Source organism: Seriola dumerili, unplaced genomic scaffold (genome assembly GCF_002260705.1).
Source record: "Seriola dumerili isolate Sdu_G_001 unplaced genomic scaffold, Sdu_1.0 BDQW01000226.1, whole genome shotgun sequence".
In the NCBI taxonomy this organism is placed as follows: domain Eukaryota; kingdom Metazoa; phylum Chordata; class Actinopteri; order Carangiformes; family Carangidae; genus Seriola; species Seriola dumerili.
In genome coordinates, this window is record NW_019174481.1 from 6,599,367 (window position 1) to 6,620,327 (window position 20,961).

The window sequence follows — 20,961 nt, forward strand, 5'->3', positions numbered from 1 at the left end:
TGTCTGAGGTGACAGGAAATCACAGTTTTTCTCTCCAGCCAGTATACGTGTTATTTTGAAGCCAAACCCTGAACTGAAATAATCTCCTGTTTCCCAAGTTTGTGGTTAGCAGTAAGTCATCAGTCACCCAATCAGTCACATCCTTAGAATCATTACATAAAAGATGATAAACACTGCATCAAGTGGTGATCACAGAAGAACAATATGTTCCAGTATTTACTCCACCATCAGAAACCTATATTCTCATGCTGATCTTCTACCTTTAACCATATGATAGTGGTCATGAACATAACTGTGGTGCCTCTGTTGCCAATTAAGCACATCCAATCTTTTGACTAAGACTACAGGAGGATAAAGTAGCTGCAGTAGTCGTGGCGGGGGATCCTTCGTTCTGTGCCCTCATGCTGTGTCTGGGTCCAGTAGTTAGTAGACAGTCTGTGGGGGCTTTAGCCCATCAGTTCTGGCCCTCTAAACTGGGGATTTAAAGGGTTTACAGGGGGTTAAACCCCCAAGATTGGAGCCCTCAACCGCCTGTTTGAGAGATTATGCTCTTCAGTCTCCCATTTTCACCTCTCTGTCTTGGTGGAACAGCGGGAAGTGTTGAGTGTGGTCATTAGAGACATGCCTCAGCTTGACATCTCTAGAGGGGGGAACTGGTGATAAATGAGTCTTGAGAAGCTTGATTAAGTAGAACATTACCTCATGCTGTGCAGCTGAATTCTAAGGAACATGTGGATAAGATTTTGGTTAAAAAAAAAATAAAAAAAATCATTTTAAGTTATCTTGCATTCCTAAATAGAGTATGTTGCACATTGAGAAGGAAATGGGTTCATACATTTACAGTGCATGCATGCATACATGAAACATGGAGTGGTCAGATGTCTGCACATTGCTGGTCATAGCAAGAACCTTATGCTCCATTTCTCTCAAGAGATGTGAAGAGTGGAAGTAAGCCGTGCTGCATCTTTAATGAGAGTCTGACATCTTCAGTGCCACTGTCTCACTATCTGTCCTGTCAGTGCCTTCTTCATCCTCACCTGCATGGCACTCGCAGGGAGAACAGAGAATACCACTAAGCCTCACAAGAATCTGAATGCCACCCCGCACCCCGCTTGGAAGCAGATACCATTTGCAGTAGCATCATGTGTAGGTGCCAATCCCTGATAGCAAGAAATGGCACTCAAGCAAATCTTGTAAAGCAGAGTCCCTGCTCTGTTTATAATGACTCTGTTTCCTCAGTGGCATTTAATTGATTTGTATAATGTTTTTTATAGACTCTTCATTAGTCTGTTACAGCAGTGGATCAATACAACATCATTACATGCTTGATTGAACAGAGTACCAGGCATCTGCTCCAGGGCACATTGGTCTGTATTTGTAAACAGTCATTAATGTCACAGTGTTCCACTACATACATGAACTGGTAAGGTTGTTACTTTGCCAGTACCTTAGAAGAATGACTGGCTGGCTACATGTTATTGGCTTGTCAGTAAATTAATACGGGAAATATAATTTGACCATAAGATTTATTGTATTATTATCAACCTCAAATCAGAATATATCTGTTGTTCAGGTCACACCAAAAGTCGTAAACTGAGTAGTGTCTTCCCACAATCTTTTTAATCAGCTCAAACATACCACTTTCCCATTCACTTCAATGGGAAAGTGGTCTCAGACTTTTGCACCCCAGTATATACAATACAAAAACAATTTCCTTATCAAAACCCAGCTAAAAAGTAATTTGAATACAGAAAATCATGCTGTCGCTAATGTATTCAGGAAGTTTGGATGCCTTTCTCTCTGTATGCAGGTCTTTGTGTGTCTAGAAGCGTGTCTGAACTCAAAAGTTACAAGCGTTGTAGCTTATTTCACCCTCCATTCTGTCCCCGAGGGAGTGTCCTCCACTGTTCACAAAACAAAGTACTGTTGTGCACATAGGTGGAAAAATTAGTTTAACCCATTCACCCCTGAGATTTCCTCACTGTCTGTGTTCATTGAACTCTGATGGGATCTAAATACTTCCTTTGAGATTGTACACATGGGCCATGCACTGAGGTCAGACCATGGCCTTTGTGTACATGTGCATGGGCATGTGTGCGTGTGCTGAATTGGTCTGGATAGAGTGACTTGCTTTGTGCGTGACCAGTCGACCACATCCCTCACAATAGGCAGAAAAAGGGGGTGACAACCTTTTGACAGAGCATTTTATCTCAGTGAGATCATAGCAATTGGCTATTTATGGCATGTGACATGTTGTTATGAGAGGAGTGTTTGAACTGGGTGCAGAGAAATACTGTTTAATTTCCCCTATACTTCACCTTTCCTTTGCTCACTCCAAAACAGTCTCTTCTTTTGATAATCATATGCAGTCCAGCACAGTGATTCATCCCTAGCCTGCTGAACTCACCACTGTTTTGTTGCTCTTTTTTGCTCCCCCTCCCCTTCCTTTATTTTTAACAACCCCATTATCCCCTTCTCTCCTCTAAACTGACCACCGCATGTTTGTGAAAACTGATTTTGGTTCCTCCAAGTCCAGCACCCCCGCCCCCCCCCCGCAAATTGTGAGACAGAACCAGGCATAGAGGGAGGGGGAAAGTGAGGGGGGGAAAGGGCGGGGGTTAAGAGAAATGGAGGGAATGGTTGATGAAAACAACAGATCTCTGCTCCCTAATCCTTTTGTGTCGACGGTGTTAATCCATCCGAGCAAACCCAGCCCCACCCGCACTGCTCACCCTCCCTCAACCCCAGCTTCTGCACCATATACCAGGCGCTCCCACCACATAAACAACCGGCAGCACTACTGAAACCAATACTCATCCCCCAGACAGTCAAGCAGAAGTACACAGCCGCCGCAGTAGCCCCCTGACAAACACACAACTCAGGCTCAACTCTGTCCCTGCTTTCATCCTGTTCATCTTTGTGGCCACTGGGAACAAGTCTCTGTTTTGGATTGCTTGCTTTGTTTGTCTATGCAAACATATTTTAATCTTGCATCAGCATGTCAATGTATGTGTATTGGAAGTGGTGGTGATTGCAAAGTATTGTTTTCCCTTTTTGTGTATTTTTGCTTTCATGTGATTGCTTCTCTTTGTTTTGACCTGCTTTGTTTTGGCTACTGTACATGCAATGAATGCACTTGAGAGAAACACGGTGTATCCACTGCAAGTGTTTTTGTGTCGTGGTCTTGTTTACGAGCTGTAAGAGAGGAGGGGGGTGTCAGGGAGGGGGAGCACAGCGGTTGCTGGGGGAAGAGGAGGTTGTGTCTAATGAGGTCACACCCTGGCAACCCGGTGACTCCTCCCACTCAACTCCCCCCACCCCCATCTTTCCAGTTGGCCCCCTCTGAGTGTGCCCACCCACTCAACACCCCCCCTCCACCCCCTTCACCCTCTGACAGAGAGAGCTCTCCGTGGTGCTGAAAGCAGAAAAACACGTTCAGGCTCCAGTTACAGTGCAGCCGCGAAGGGAGGGCAGAGCAGACACACGAGACAAAAACATAAAATGACTTATTGGAGAGAGAGACTGGGGTATGAGTGTGAATGAGGATGAGTTGAGAAGCATGCAGCAAGAGAAATAGCAGTCCAGGAATAGGAAGCAGAGAGAGGGTGAGAGGATGACGCTGTAGTGGAAGGCGGCTACAGCAGGCAGTGGGCGTGTTCTTCTTGTTGTGATCTATAGTTGGGAAGCCCGGTGTCATCTGCTTAAGCACAGACTGACTATACCGACCTGTGTGGCTGAGCAGGCAGAGGGAGCCGGCAGGGAATGCCACACCAGGAAACACACTCTGCTCTACCTTGGTCTCAACCTTCAGGGCACTGTGAATGTGGATTCCTTTCACCTGTGCGACACTCTGAGACATTTGGTGCATTCGGACATATTAAAGCAGAAGGAAAGACATTCTGGGAAAGAAGCTTTAGAAAGACTGCAAGTGTTTGGTCTGCAACTGCAAGGGGAGTTTGATGTGAGAGCGTGTGAGTGTGTTAGTGTGCATTTGTGTCATGCTTGCGGTTGCGGGTGCGGTCTGTTGCTACGCTGCGTCTTCCTTCTGTCTCTAGAATGTGCAGATGTGTGGAGCAGTGAAGCTGGCACCTTGTTTGGAGTTTGACAACATCTGGACTGGAGGGGTCGCATCTCCCTTTTCTGCCCAGGGGAGGGAGTATTGGGCTGGGCACCCAATGGCCCAGCTCCCCTCTAGCACCAGCCTCATCCTGGGTCACAGGGACTCCTTCTAGAAAGCCAGTCAGTTGGACCGTACAATGGATGGATGTCTATGTGGATTTAAGTGGAATAGTGCACTGGTGCTCCAGCATAGGTCAGAGTTCCCTAGCGTGCACTGGACTCATCAGGAGAAGACAGAAGACACGTTGGTCCACAAACCAGCAGGGACACAGCCCCATTGTAAGTATGCTTATGCACAACATTGACCCACAAACCCACAAAAAAAAAATGCCAGCAAAAGCCAATGATATACACATCATAATGTATGCAAAAGTTTTTTTTTTCTCTACTCAGGTCCATATAAAAATCACAAAAGCAGAGCTGCCAAGTGTTGCACCTGTGTGTGCCTGGGTTTACAGGTTAAGCTTTACTTGGTCCGTTGCACTGCACTGATTGTGTGTGCATGCACGAGTGCCCACGCGTGTTGTCACCAGATTATTGGCCTTGCAATCTTTTTGACATTGTGTCTCTAGAATATCCATGCTGCCCTTCTTGTGGGACATGGTTGCCTGGAAACAGAAATAGTGTGTCACTTTCATTTACTTTTAAAGCAAAGTCCACCTCTGTGTTCCAACTGTTGCAGCTCATGTCAACTGGAGCAAAGAGAGGCAGAGGAGATGAGACAGATAAAAAGAGAAAATGCATCAAATGAAGGGAAAGAGCAATAAGAAGGAAGATTTGTCGGGGGAAAAAATGGGTTACCGAATTGGCAGGTTTTATAGAGATGAATAAATAATAAAAGCAGTTTACATCGATGAGTTACGGGAGGACAATCCAATGTGAAAGGCTTGGTTGGTAAAAACAGTGTGATAAACAAGCTGATGCCAGTGCAGAGTGCTGCTGCAGGCTTACGGGGATTAGGCAGGCAAGCTTAATTCCACTCAAACACTGTTTGAACTGTGCCTTCCCTTTGCTGCACCCCTAACACATCTAACCGGTGCACCTCGTTTCTCTTCAGAAACCAAGATTTATTTTCTTTGTACAGCTTCAGATCTCTGACTGTGGCTGTGCATCGGTGATAAGACCTGATAATCAGGGGGGAAAAAAATCTTGACACCACTTGACACCAGGATTCTGTGCCCTAGTTTGAGCTCTTCACTGAGACGGTGATTCTGTCTGTCGACTCTTATCAGTCCTCTCCTCATGCTTGTAGAAACCTATGCTAAGGTGTGTTGAGAATGCGTTGTAGGGAGTGGAACTGGCAGATAAACCCATTGACCTAGGCCCCATGCTGGACTTATTGATAGACAGACATGAGGTAGAGGGATGCTGAGGATGGCCAGACAATGGCCGCTCTCTCTTGCCCTGCAATCTCCATCTGGCTGCCCTCCAAGCCCTCCCCTCGCTGCCCTTGCCTGCCTACACACACATGCACACACAAACATACATACAGTTATCACAAGCCCCCTCCCCCTCCCTATGCACACTCACACTCAGTGCTTCTCTCACACGTAAACAAGCATGAGTCTTAGGCTGATCTGAAAACATTGACCTACATAAAAGCATTCACTGTCTTCTTCTCTCCCATCACTGGACTATCCAAAGTCACACCCGGCCGTTGCACATGGTATATACTATATTGCATGCAGTTGCACAGGTTTTCAAGTGCATGCTATACACGTATGCAGACTGAATAACATCAGTAACTGCTCTGTGCTAGGTTTGCATCTTAAGTAGCTGCAAAGACTGCTATTTTAAACTGATTCCCATTTAGAAGGAGCGAATCACAGAATGATTGCACTAATGTGGATGTTTCATTGAAGAGGCTTTTCCTCACAGCAGCATCCATGCTCTTTCTTATGACAGTGATGTTGTCTGTAAGAGTCTTTTTACAGAACCAATGCCAGCAAGGAACACTAAAACTCACAAGGAGATTATTTTTAGATCTAAGACATAAGATGATGACGATGATGTCTGCATATGCAAAACCATGCATCGCAGTCTAGTAAGATTGGTTCATTTCATCTGTGTGGTTTGTCCCAGGAGTGCTATATTTTCACATCTGAGCCCAACACGTATTACAACTGCAGAAGATGAAAGCCCCTTTTTTCTAGTTTTATTCAGACACTCTTATTTAAAGCCAGTAATTTCAGCCAGAAAATGTGCAAACACAACTGAGAAAATGAGCAGCCACTACGGCTCCAAAAAAAGGAAACTGAAGCACTGACACTGAAGGTTATGAGTAACTGTAGCTAAGTAGTGAGTGCCTTGACTCTTTGCATATTTACATGTGCACGTGAGCTTTCGTGTATGTGTTTGTGCACAATGAATGATGGAGAAAGATGTTGCGACCCTCCAGGGAAAATGGTTACTCTTGCAGACACAGGCATGATGCAAGTCTCACCACCAACACGCACCTTCCATAGGCCCACGAACTCCACAGTTAACATTAATAACAAGAGGAACAACACACAAACTCAATGTGTAACATTACTGTAGCGCTAATGCAATCTTGCTCCATCGGTTTTCCTCTCACCAAGGCTGACCTTGAAAAATGAAGGTTGAAAGAATAATTACTGACACATATTCATGCTTGCTTTGCATTCAGAACATACCCATATATGATGCTGTGGTGGTCCACATCATTAGTAGTCTTTTGTGACTCATTGGGCAAATAATTATGACTAACATCTCCTATATTTTCTCATCAGAATGCTGTGGAAACGCTTGAAGAATGATGAGCTCCAAAGAGGAGGAAACGCTCCGTTTTTTCCAGTATGTTGAGGAGAATGGGCTGAGAGCCTACAACGGCCTGGTAGCTCAGAACTTTGACCACGCCAGGAATGAGAGAAATAGGGCATTCCTGCAGGAAAAAAACGAGAAGAAGAGAAAACAGGAGGAAGCCATAAGGAGGTAAGGAGAAAAGCAAAGAAAACAGACTCCTTGACAAAGATTGTGAAGAGAAATGTTCTATAAAAAACATATTAATCTGGTTTGGATAAGCAGGATAGTGGTGGATTTATGAAGTACATTCACAAGTCTCACTACAGAACATGAATGGGATTCTGCTCTGTAAATGCAAGGATGTCACTGGGTTCATTTCAGGGAGAGGTTGTAAGGAACTGGGACAAGTGGCCAGAGGGTCCCTGTGGCAATGGCTGGTTGCCATATTTTGGAGTTTGCCAGTGTGTACTGGTGCACCCCACGATCTTTAGAGGATAATTAATTTTTCACTTTTAGACTTATTTGGGACTTGTCCTTGCATGGAGGTCATCGCTGCTCCATTTTTGAGATAGAGAGCTTTTAGAATTAAAAAGGAGGGGGATTGGCTGTGACAGAAAAGTGTGTTAGGATGTGAGGGTGGGAATTAGACATCTTGTTATGCTGTACTCAAGTACACGTTTGTTGGAAGAAAACTTTACAGCTGTGTAGAAAGTTGCATCATTGTCAGGAAAAGTTTAAGAAAATGTATTTTTTTCCAATCGAGATCATCAGAGATTAGTCACATGCGCCGCTGCATTCTGTTTTGTATGTTGTGATGAGCGAGCAGTTACAGGAGTTACAGCAACTGCGCGCAGCAACACCACTGTGTGGCATCCCGAAACTTGAGCGAATAAGAGGCATGCACTCACAACGTGACTAGCACGTGGATACGGCGTGCTTGTGTTGTGGGGTAGAATAGTGAGCACTGAGTCACCCAGTCATTGGGGATGATAACAGGACAATGCAAAAGGGTTTGAAATGTGTTGGATGCAACGTTATGGACACTCGTGTTACTTTGTTCCCCCAAAAAATGGAGAGCAGAAACACTATCGGCTAATTTTTGGATTTATTTATTTATTTTATGTTTTTCAGTAGTTAAACATTAATTTGAACTTTGCATCAAGATCAATGTACATAACTGATAAATCTGTTGTAGTGGTTGTTTCTGTGACGTGACCGATGACATATCTGAAAATGTATAATCTTTACATGTCAAGAGATATGAAACATAGTTTTGATTTAACATTGTAGTTCTCATAAGTAGCATTAGTATGCTGAGGTATTTATATAAAGAATATCAATCAAGTGGATGCATATTATTTAAAAGAACAGCAAATCAGCTTTTAAAGAAATACTAGTTATTCACTTTGATGGTCAAACAAGTGATCTAATGATGCAGCAGGCTAAACAAACATCAGTTTGCAGTTGAAAGGCTTAGGGAAATGTGGTCCAGTGTTATCGTGTGTTCATTTGTCAGTCTGCCTGACATGGTACAAGGTATTTTAGCAGCTGTTGGGAGTTTTAGCTGTGCATCAGATGATTACATTGATGTGGTTTCGGGGGCTGAGCATTTATATGTGACCAGATGTGCTTCTTCTTAACTGATTTATTCAGGAACACTTTGAACCCTGTCACGTTTCTGTCAAAGGGTCACGCGATTTAAAAGGAGCTGCCTCTTTGCTGCCACTGTGATTGTCTGTTTTTGTACTGTATACCACTTGCATGAACAAAGCCGACTTAGAGTTTAAATTTATACCTCAGACATCAGAAAGAAATCTAAGTTACAAAAACACTCAGAAATCCATCCTGGACTCTTTTATAACTTGCCGGCAAAATTTCTCTGGTTCTTCTGATATTAGCATTCTGATGCAGTCTTGTACAGCAACTTGGTGAATGGGACAGGGCGACGCCTGAGGAAAGTGGCATCAACTGTCCTGCAATCCTTCCACTGGCTTTCAGCTGTTGCCAAAGCTAAAATATTAATACACAGTCACTTGAGGAAGAGTCTTAAAAAATAACTGGATTTTTCATGAGGCCTATAAGTAGGTCAATGAGACGACCCATTTTTACAGTAACTGACTGACAGTGAGACAGACAGTGAGGATTCATGTGTGCATGCTTGCATTTGCATGTGCGTCAAGAAGCACATGCCTACTTGTGTAGATTTGCATGCATGGACATGAACAACAGGAAAATAGAATATATTAGTGTGTGAGAAAGGTTAGGAAAGAACAAATGGCTCGTGTGACTGTGTGAGGGAGGAAGAGCTTGTTATAGCAATTGTATTTAAGAGTGGGGGGGGAGAAGGAAAAAAAAACCTGTTAGAGAGAGAGAGATTAAGTGTGAGCTCAGTTGCAGGAGATGTGTTCTGCCTGGTGACAGCTGGAACAGCCATAGGCCAATCAGATTGGTGCGTTAGGTTTGAGTGAGGCGGGCCTTCCTGCCTGCTGCTATCTCACTCTGGGTTTCTCTTATTGTATTTCATTTGAAGAAGTTATACACACACACACACACACACACACACACACACACACCCCACATACACACACACACGCACACACACACACACACACACACACACACACACACACACACACACACACACACACACTCACACACTCACACACTCGCACAGATGCCCAAAATTTACTTAAACATGCAAGTGTATTCATGAACACTCACACACACCACACACACAAAAAAACTACACACTCACTTACATTTACGTATATTTACATATGTATGCAAATTACAAACGGCTGCGTTAAGGCTTTCTTGGCCCTTTGTGCAGACATGCACGCATTCAAAGACATCTTTTTCCATCTCTTTTTTTCTCCAGATTTACTTCAGTGTTTTGCTTGTTTCTGTGATTTTTTTTCTCTTTTTCTTTCTCGTCACATGGTGTCACAGTGAGAGACCCAGAACTGCCCGACGACAAGTCAACTCCAACTGGTCCAAGTGCACCTGTGGTCTGTCCTCTAGCCAATCACTGGGCAAATATCCTATAAATAACCCAGTCACCACTACTCCAGTCACACCCACCCACCCATACTCACAACCCATGTGTATGGGTGTGCATGCACACAGTCACAGCAGATGCACACCCAAAACATATGAGAGGGATGTGCTACTGACACCTGTGGCTGAGTGTTGTAGATCATTCTTTCTTTTTTCAAAGACGTTTCACCCCAAACATGGATGATTAATATTGTTATTAGTGTTATATTGCAACTAAGCATGTGATTTGATGTTTACGTTTATTCTAACTTTATTCAAATTACATTAGCAATGTGGCTCTACAGGTAGCTGCAGGTACCTTTCTCTTGTAGAACCTCTGTCATCTGTAAACAAGACGTAATGTGGTCATGATGTGCACGTGCACTTTATTATTGTTGTGTGGCGGCAGCTGGTTTTGTGTCTGGTTTCTATGGGTACCCTGTTGCTAGGCAAAGTTAAGCCCCTGACCAATGAACCCACCCCACCAAGCACCTTCTGTTCAGCAGCTGGCCGGGAGGGAGTCAGAGTCAGCAAAGTCCCACACTGAGGGGTCACACACACACACACACACACACACACACACACACACACACACACACACACACACACACACACATACATATACACACACACGCAAATGTGCAGACACTCACGCGAGATAGAGATTTGTGAAACCACACATGCAAATTCGTCCATTTGTTTAAACATTCAAATCTCTGACATTAGCTTAATTGTGTCTCTGATATGAGAATAAATAAATAAATAAACTGCAGAGATCAAGCGTGCATACATTGCAAATTTATCATGTCTTTTGTACAAACTATTTCCCTAAGCACTGTCAGATCTTGAGCTCATTTACTCTGCAACACACATACACGAACACACACACACACACACACACACACACGAACACACACTTGACACACACACACACAGACCTCCTTTCCCCCATTACCACACACTACACTCAGACATCATTAACGCTCCATTCAGGCCAATCATCCATTTATAGGGATTGATTGTGTACAGGCTGGGGGACTTCCATGGTGTCATTCAGTGTGTGGTTGTGTGAGCAGCGTCGGTCATATCCAGGGTTAAACTCAAATCGATGCCCTGCCCTGAAAGAGACCCTGTTTTCAATTGAACTAACACGTCTGTTATTGGTAACTTAGCGCTCTCATCATTTGAGCCCCTTGCGCAGAAGGAAATGTACATGAACACACACGTATTCTTCACATTAATGGAGAATGGCATGATGACTCTGTGTTTCAGGGTATGTGCTATTTTTGCTGCCTCCTGACAGGAAAAACTTCACGTTTGTTTCTGAAAAGAAAAGTAATATTTATCAGTCCATTTTAAAATGTCTTATTCTTCTTGCATCAAATATCCTGCTTTTATCTTCCTCTGTACCTTCTCTCCCTCTCCTCTCTTCTGTTTTAGGACGGGCGAAGACATAGCAACTGAAGGCAAACACTTACGTATGGGCTCTATTACTATGCCGGACCCCCAGGAACACATGCCCATGCCCCACCCGCATGCCCTTGCCTGTGGGCAGGGCTTCTCCATACGCTCCCAGTCCCTCCACTCTGTCGGTGGTGGGAACAGTGGTGGTGGAGGAGAGGAGGAAGTGGGAAGCCCGACCTCAAGGAAGCAGCCCCCGCCCAAGCCCAGGAGGGACCCGGCCACCAAGCTTAGCATGTCGTCTGAGGCGGTGGACCACAGTCCCATGTCCACCTGCCGTGGGGAGAGATGTGACGGTGAGTGGTGGTGGCACTTCACACCAAACTGCTACTCTATATATAGCTGCTCTCTGCAGTGCCCTCCTCAACACTGTTTCTCCTGCAATGACATGACATCTAGCTATTCACTGCATACTTCAATTAAGTACCATAGTGGCTTATTGATTTAGAAATAATGATGAGCTATAAGTACAGTGGGGTTATTCCATGGTTATATCATTATGATTGCACTAACGCGCCAGTTTCTACTGCCGAGAGCAATATTCCGATATGATATAGTGACTACTTCTGTGTATTAAGTTGAAGCTCCATGGATCAGAGGACTGTGCTGGCTATAGAACACAGTTAGTTGTCAAAGCTGTTCTCATTGCACATAAAGAAAGTAGAAGACCGTTCTATAATCTTGTTTAAAACCGACTTATATATTTCTACAAGGCAAATTACCAATAAAGGCCAAACAATATCCGTCCCAATTTAAACTGGCATGGCCAACATTTAGAGATGCATTGATCAAGATCCAGAAGATGCACCCTGCAGCAATGTCGGTCAGGTTTCTGAAGCAAAACAACACAATATGCTCACTTGGCCATGGATGAAAAACTGGGCATAATAATAGTAAATCAACTCAGTGTATGAAAAGCTTTGATGGATCATAGAAGAATTAACTGAGCTAAAGGAATGTTTCCCTTAACAAGCCACAGATACAACAACTGCTGGAGCAAATGCAAAACGTGCACTTCCTTCTGAGAAAAAAAAACATCACAGCACATGTTGTGCTGACCATAAAGTAACAAGCACTGCCAAATTAAACAGATATTATAATAAAAGTCTATGTGGCAGGTGGCTGTGAGAGCAGAGAGATTTAGAGGTTGCAGGAAGCTTTGACTCCATTTCAGTTTGGATGCTTCGCTGCCAACGTGATGTTGAGGGAGTCGCCCAGCCTGGCTCAGATTGGTGGGGATCTCTCTATGTGCACACAGATCTTCCTGGGCACCACGGCAACCATCCCACAGAAACAAGACCCCCTGCAGCCCAGCCAATGACAGCATCACTGCACAGCTCGGGCCAATGGGGCTCCAGAGGTGCTGAAGTCTGAGGCTTCGGAGCCAATCAGAGCGAGAGTGTGGGGGTGTCCCTGGCTGAGGGGAGGGTTGCGTGCTCTGTAGCTGGCGCTGTAGCGGGAAGGGGAGGAGCTTGTCAAAGTAGAATTCATTCAGGAGGAGCGATTGACCTAGATTCGTTTTCCCCAGGAGGAGAGGGAGGGAGAGGGGGTTGCGGGTAAACACATCCGCTACAGGGGGAGGGGGAGAAGAGGGAGCAATAGAGAGAGGAGAGGAGAAGGGAGAGAGAGACAGGGAGTAAGAGATGTTTGGAGGGGTGGATTCATCATCAGGGCTGAAACTGTTCTCAAGATCCACCATGCAAACCTGTTAGTGTAGTAATGTATTTGGCAATTATGGAAAAGAGGCATAGGTGCACTATTGTGTGCACATTACTGAATGCGCATACACACATGCATGCACATATGCACACAAAGAAAGGAAGAGAGAGTACACAAGAATGAGTATCATATCAGTCCAATTAAACACATACCGGGAACACATCTGGGTTGAACCACATCTTCTATTAACACCCTATTAATTAGTGGTAATGAAAAGAAAATGTGGAAACAAGAGGCCCGTTTCATAGTCTGTTCAAATTAGCATCACTGACATCAGCATCAGCCTGGGTAAATGCATGGCATGCAAAATACTTGCGCAAAACAACATGACATGTTCTTGACTTTGAATTCATTGTTTTTTTCTTTAGATATTTGCTCCACTTATAGAAAGACTCAAATCTATCTGTCCATCCCCGTCCATCTAATTTTCAGCAACATAGTCTTCAAAGCCACACACTCAGACGTGACAGAAAACGTGGAAGGCAAACACCTACACAGTTAGATTCCCGTTTTCTGGAACAACTTCATAGGTTGTGAGACTGTGATATAAAATGTGTACGTGCTTGTCCTAATTTCCCTCGCCGAATGTGTAGGCATGTGCAGTGTGTGTGTGTGTGTGTGTGTGTGTGCATCCGCGCATGCGTGGATGTAAGGATGGCGGTGAGTCATAAAGTTAGGGGAAGTGTGCGTGTGTCTGGGCCATCTGGCATCTGAATTATTAAAGGTGTAAAATCTGCAGTTTGAAGATTTCAGACATGGTCTGGCTCTTAACTACACTTATCTCCCCCTGCCTATCAGCCTATCAGAGAAAGGGACACTCTTATCCAAACATCCCAATGTCTGACCTAGAATTACACTGTGAGCAACTCAGTAGTATAGAGCACCGTCTACTGTGTATAAACTAGCATTAGGACTGTGCTATACAGTAGTATCTAGTGAACACTGTACCGAAGCCTCACTGCACCACATCTAAAGAGATTCACACTGCAATGCTACGTCACCACTATCAGAAAGAAGCTCCACAGTGTGTGTGACCCAGATTCTATACTCACATACTGCTCCACTGCCGTATATGTGACCTAGAAACATGCATATGCCTCAACTATTCCCACATATCTGACTCAAGATATTGCTCTCAGCTACACACGTTGACCTGCATCTGACCCACAGAACAGCAATAGGCTTTATATTAATGCTAGTGATTCACTTAATGATAAATTATAAATGATTCTCAAAATAAACTTTTTGTTAAATCCGGTATTGCTTTGTGACAGCACAAATGTCTCACAAATGCCAGAACACAGTGTCAGTCAGAATGACAAACTATTCAACATAATATTCAACAGGTGAATAAGCCAGAAAACTGACAATATGCTGTATGCTTCTGAAAGTGTTTTCCTCCAGCGGATTTGTGTTGAGACTGTCTTTCTCTCTATCCTTCAGCAGCTCAAGGATGCAGTGAGGACTGTAGGAGGGTGCCGCCACCCAAACCCAAGAGGAACCCCAACACACAATTGAGCGTTTCCTTTGATGAGTCCTACATCAAGAGTCACGCGGGCAGCGGGGTTTGCCCGTCCAAACCCCTCCACCATGTCACCTCCCCCTCTGAACGCAACCCCTCGCCTCCACAGAGTGACGAGAGCCCTACAGATGACTGTGAGGATGAACCCGTCTACATAGAGATGGGCGGGATTGATGTCGGAGCACGAGAACCCCTGAAGAGTGAGGATGAGGAGCCAGGAGAGTCTGTGTATGAGGAAATGAAGTACCCAGCTCTGGATGATATGGAGTACCGTACTGACCCGGTGGGATGCCGCTCTGCATGCCCCACCCCAGCACCCTATGACCCTGAACCTCTCAGTCGCTGCTCCACGCCTCGAAACATTCCCCTCTGTGACATTCCTGCACCCTTTCCCAATTTACTCACCCATCGGCCTCCGCTGTTGGTGTTCCCACCAGCACCCGCCCAGTGTTCACCCAACTCAGATGAGTCTCCCCTCACCCCTCTTGATGTAACCAAATTGCCCATGCTGGAGAACCAGTCCTACAGCAAATCCCCGACATCCTCCACCGAGCCACCCTCCTCTGCACACATCCGCAGGGAGCTCACTGCGACCCCAACCCTCACCGTCTCTGGGCGCTCCTCTGCGCCCCCTCTGCCCTGTACCCTCTACAAATCCTCCTCCTCATCCTCCTATCAGCGCAGCCACTCTGCTTGCCCATCGCCTGTCAGCATGGGTCGCTGTCTCACCCCTCTGAGCCTCATGCGCACACCTCCCTTCGACGCTACAATGCCATTCCCGGGGGGTCTGCCGCGGAGCGCCTCTGCCACCCCTCACGGCAAAGGCTCGCCACCTCAAGACGGTGTTGGTCGACTCCATGGCTCTATGCAGAATGTGTCAACAGGTCGTTCACGGACACCCACCAGCCCTCTGGACGAACTAACCAACCTATTCACCACAGGAAGGAACATGCTGAAGAAAAACACCAGTGGCAGGAAGTCTAAAGAGCCTGGAGAGAGTGAGTCATTTCACACATCTGTCTTATTATTTTGGTTTGTAGTAAAGCAAAGAGACACAGACGTGTGTCCTCATATTTACTTATTCATGTCTTAGATTCCAGAGTGTAGACAGCTTACAACTGCGTCTCTTTGTAAATATTTTACTCTCTATATCTGCATGTCATTAGAGAAACATAGTTAAGAGAGTTACCAGGAAAGCAACCCAACCAGCTCTAGAGAGGAGCTGCAAAGCAAATTGGAATAACATCCTAAAGTGTGTATAGATGACGTAGAAGGCGTCAGTGTCTAAATTCTTTGACAATTAAGTAGTCTTCAGTTTCCTAATTAGTGATTGAGTAATGTATCCCTATTATGGGTTAACAAGTTTAACTCCGCTAAATTAAGAGCCTGTGCAGAGGACACATCACTTTTACATTACCATGTTTACGCTGCTCTCTACAACCTTCCATCTATTTAATCTAGGCCCCGTGAGCCAAGTCTGATACAGATCGTATGATTTAATCTGAGGGGATTAGAGACTAAAACGGACAGCAGGTCCCTCAAACCTACTCATGGCATTAGTCCATCAGGCAGCATTACTTTTAAATATGTAAACATCATGTTTAAATACAGATAGCCATGCCACACCCGGGAGACTGCCAAAATCAATGCAGCTGTGAAGGAAAACATTGTGTGCTCACGATGATACAAGGCGCACAAATCGCTTAAAAGTTTACAGAAAAATATGTCAAAACATTTAATCACTCATGATCGCAGTCACTCTCATATGGTGGCGTTTGGTGCCAGTAGCATTATCAGTCAGTCACAAATTAACATTCTCGTTCTCACGCATTATGCAGCCACTGTTTTTGTGTTAAAATAGCCATGTTAAGGTTGAATATTTTGAAATCCAATGTGCTTAATGTAAATGGATAAAAAATGATGACTGCAGGCATTTAACCGAACTTAAATAAGCAAGAGAGTGATTCATAAATGCACGAAGGATAGTATAGTTAATGTAGAGACATGTCATGCATTATTATTTGGGTCACCTATAAATTAATGTAGAGCATCCAATGATGTAGAGTGAGGTTTGACACGAAATTTAACCCCATTGTTGAAATATAACTCCAAGGCCACGTCCCTCTTCAGAGGTGAGCTGTACAATCTGAAATGATTTTAAAAATTGAGAAAAAAATTATATAGACATTTATCCAAGTGCATTTTTTACATAAATCATTAAAGAACTACAAAGAGTCCACACATCCATCCCTACTCTACGCTCTTAGCAACTACAACATAGCAACAGTGGAAGGAGGAGAAATCCCTGTTTCTTATTTGCAGATTCCCTCCCCATGGGTAATCCAGCCAATCACAGCTCAGGGCATGCCGGTCTTCAACAGAGCAATGAGCTATGGCTCTGAACTCAAATCTTCACCTGATCAGAGGATTTCAGATTCTCTTTTCTGTCCAATCAGCACATACTCCACTCATAATTAAGCCAATCAGGGAGCTGGGGCAGCTGTGCAGATGGGGGGTAGTGCAAGCTGAGACAATTTATGATTTCTTGCTATTTTGACTTCACTGATAAGTATGTCTTTCAGTTGGTGTATACACGTGTCAGTTGGTACACATTTGCCATTTAGTGCTGTTATTTCAATGCATTGTCTTAATTATATCTGTTGAATTAGTAACTTACATTAAGCGATTGTCAGATAGTCAAGTGTTGCATCACGTGCCCAGGAATTCCCAGTGATATCTCATTAATGAGCCCTTTGACAGTGTTTTGTTTTCTACTCCCATATGGTTCATCAACAGTTCTCTATACATCAAGAGTGGGCTGTGCTGACAGCTCTTTTTAAATTATTTATTTTTTAACACCTGTGTTACACGGGGCTCAAGCACCGACAGGTTGTGCGTGTTGCTCTGTGACTGGCTACAAGCCCACATGGTGTAATGAGCACACAAAGCTAACACAATGAATGGAGGTTCTTTCCTTTTTTTTCACTCCCGTTCTGAGGCGATAGAGACAGCAACAGCTAGCCTGACCCACTTACCAGGCAGTTAATCGCCATACTCATACACACACACGCATGCGTCCACACACACTAAAAAGCCACGTATGACACATGTGGGCATAACAGGGAATACTTGTGTATGGTACTATATGTTAAAGCCCATATAGAAACCATATAGAGCCTGGCACAGCCTACGTGGAAACCAATCATGCACATACATTTTTCACTTGTGCAGCTATGATCTATAATGTCTTTATTGTTGCTTGATCCAGTGACATACATATAGTTCCCTTCTTGCATTTGCTACACACGAGTTGGAATATTATATGTACTGTATACATGATAAAAAAAGAGCACAGCGTAGTTGTGCAAATCTGAAAAAATTTAAACATAACAATCATGTAAGAAAAGAGGTTGATGGTTTAGAAATGATGTAGTAGTAGTAATCATGATTACTTAATGAGTAGCTTTGAAGAGAACTAAAGTGACAAATGTACAATATGAACTACAGATTTTAATTGAATTCAGACAACTAGAACACCTAATGATAGTGTGTGTCATTGACGGTGTGTATCACTACACACTATCAATAGCGTGCAAAGACATGAACTCTGAATTTTGATGCCTGTGATCCCACACATTGACTCATCTAACTCCAGTGGTTTACTGTAGCTGCATCAGTGAGTACTGAGTGACACCTAGAGGATATTTGATGGTAGTGCAGAAACGTGTAACAGAAAAACAGATTTTTTTATTCTCAAACAGATTTTTTTTTTCATGAATATGCCAAATATGACAATTTATATTCAAGCTGTTTACTACCATATTGTGATGAAATGAAATTATGCGATAAGCCGGTTTTTAGCCAATATTTTTTAATGCATCATCAGATAGAGAAGATGATTCATCATTCAAGTATTTGTCCTCTGAATTTTTTTTGTTGTCTTCTTTCACAGCTGAGTCCAAAAGCAAGTCTCACAGTGAGTCAAAGCGTGAAGGCAAGGAACGCCACAGTCACAGCAAGGAGTCCAAGCGAGAGTCCAAGGAGCGCCACAGCAAAGAGTCTTCTCACCGGAGAGACAAAGACAGAGACAAAGACAGAGACAAAGACAGAGGGAGCAGCAATGTGGAGCAACTTCCCCACAGACGCAACAGTAAAGACCGTACTTGTAGTGGTGTAGAAGCACCACCTGTTCGCAGGGATAGCAGGGACCAGGGCTACAGCAGTGTAGAGCCCATCCCTGTGAGACGGGACTCCAAAGACAGGGGCTGCAGCTCCTTAGAACCCATTTCTTTGATAAGAAGAGACTCAAAGGACAGAGGGATCAGCAATGGAGACTTGATGCCGAGGAGGGACAGCAAAGATAGGAGCGGGGGACATGGAATGGAGTCCCTGCTGAGACAGGACAGCAAAGACAGAGAGAGACTGCTGGATCAGCCACCTGAGCTGTTACCAAGACAAGACAGCAAGGAGAGGGCAAGAAACGGTGTAGACTCTAGACACGAAAGCAGAGAGAGACTGCTAGATCAACCACCTGAGCTCTTACCCCGACAAGATAGCAAAGAGAGAGCTAGGAACGGTGTGGACTCAAAGCATGAAAGTAGAGACAGGCCACCTGAGCTTTTACCCCGACAGGAGAGCAAAGACAGAGCTAGAACTGGAGCAGAATATAGGCATGATAGCAAGGACCACCGTCCTGATTTGTTGCCCCGACAGGATAGCAAAGAGAGAGTGAGGAGTGACATGGAACATAGGCATGAAGGCAGAATTGACCAGCCACCTGAGATCCTGCCCCGACAAGAAACATCCAGAAGCAGCAACAGCAAGGACAGAGTTGGCTACAGCTCTGAATCCAAGCATGAGGGGAGAGAGCGGAGCTGCCACAATGGAGATCTCCCTCCTCCTCCTCTCCCCAGGCAGGACAGTAAAGATCTGAGCAAAACTGGCCTCGAGGTGAGACGGGACAGCAAAGACAGAAGTCTGAATGGCTCGGAGCAGCATCATTATGATGTGAAGAACACCAAGAGCCCCACTGCGATGGAGTATAGGTGTGATAACAAAGAGAGAGGATATCGATCAGATGGCACGCCCCGACGAGATAACCGAGCAACTTACAGCATGGACCAATCAAAAGCACAAGATAGGAATGGCAGCACAATGTCGGGGCAGCATTCATCCACAACCACGCCTACTCACCACGGGAGATCATCTGGTAGCCCACCAATGACTGTGGGAACAGGAAATGGTGAGGGTTATCACCTCAAATAAAAAAATCTAAAGTTGATCATTAAATTGTTGAATCTGTTACATCATAAAGCATCCAGCTGAAAAAAAAAAATGCATTGAACTATTTTTATTACATATGACGAACAGCATGATTTTTCTTTGTAGATCTGAAAGCAGCACCGAAGTATGGCCGCTCACCTTCTATGCCTGTTAACCCCTCACCAATGGGAACTCCACAAAGGAGAGCAGCAGAGACACATCAAAGTCAGGTATGCAGACTTGTTTGTTTTTCCTCTACACATGATTTTAGCCTGTAACAGGTCCTGGAAACTTACTTTCTCAATCAGTTTCTTACTATGAGAATTGTGCTTCTACCGTACATGAATACACAGTTTGGAGCAGTTCTCAATTTCACTTGAGACATTTCTGTAAATTTCTTTCTTTCTTTCTTTCTATTTTGGTTCTCTTCTGACTGGCTTGAATGGCGTTAGACTCAATTAGAAAAATGTGATGTCATGTCCTTATGTTCACCAATCAGGATTTAGCAAAATTTAGTCATCGAATCTAATAAAACCCCACCTACACAGTCCTGATGAAGCAGATCAGAGGGGTTTTTCTGTGTCAACACCTTTACTCAATAATACCTCAAGATGCTTTTTCACATATATTTAATGCTGTAGAGAAACACAGTGCTTAAGAGTTGAAGCCAAGTTTTTAAGTGTGTACCTGACTCTGAAGTCAAGCTGTGTTCACCACACTCAAAGCATTGACTCTGTCTTGCAGATGCCCCAGATGCCATGGATATGTGGGGACACCACGATGCTAGAACAGATCGAGAGGAAACGCACCCTCTGCATGGAAATTCGCTCCCGACAACATCCACACGTGCAGCGATCTCTGGAGAGGCCTCCTCCTCCGGACAGGAACGAGGACAGGCACCAGGAGCGGAGTCAGTGCAAGCAAGAAAGTGCATCTGTCCTCCCCAGCTGGGGGAAAAGCAGCGGGGCCAAAAAGATCCGTCCTCCCCCTTACCCCACACAGACAACCGTATTCTGGGACACAGCCATCTGACAGTAACAACACACGTACACCTCCCTGCCACACAACCCCAAATTACC

General features: G+C 44.5%; 1 protein-coding gene across 1 annotated transcript; it reads left to right on the plus strand.

Annotated features, from left to right (window-relative positions):
• The first annotated feature begins 6,895 nt into the window (after nt 1-6,895).
• On the plus strand, nt 6,896-20,961 carry LOC111228931 (zinc finger CCCH domain-containing protein 13-like). Its single transcript, XM_022755044.1, has 6 exons — nt 6,896-7,071; nt 11,359-11,675; nt 14,542-15,618; nt 18,573-19,862; nt 20,009-20,112; nt 20,627-20,961. The coding sequence occupies exons 1-6, from the start codon at nt 6,896-6,898 to the stop codon at nt 20,912-20,914; spliced, it is 3,252 nt and encodes a 1,083-aa protein (XP_022610765.1). The 3' UTR covers nt 20,915-20,961.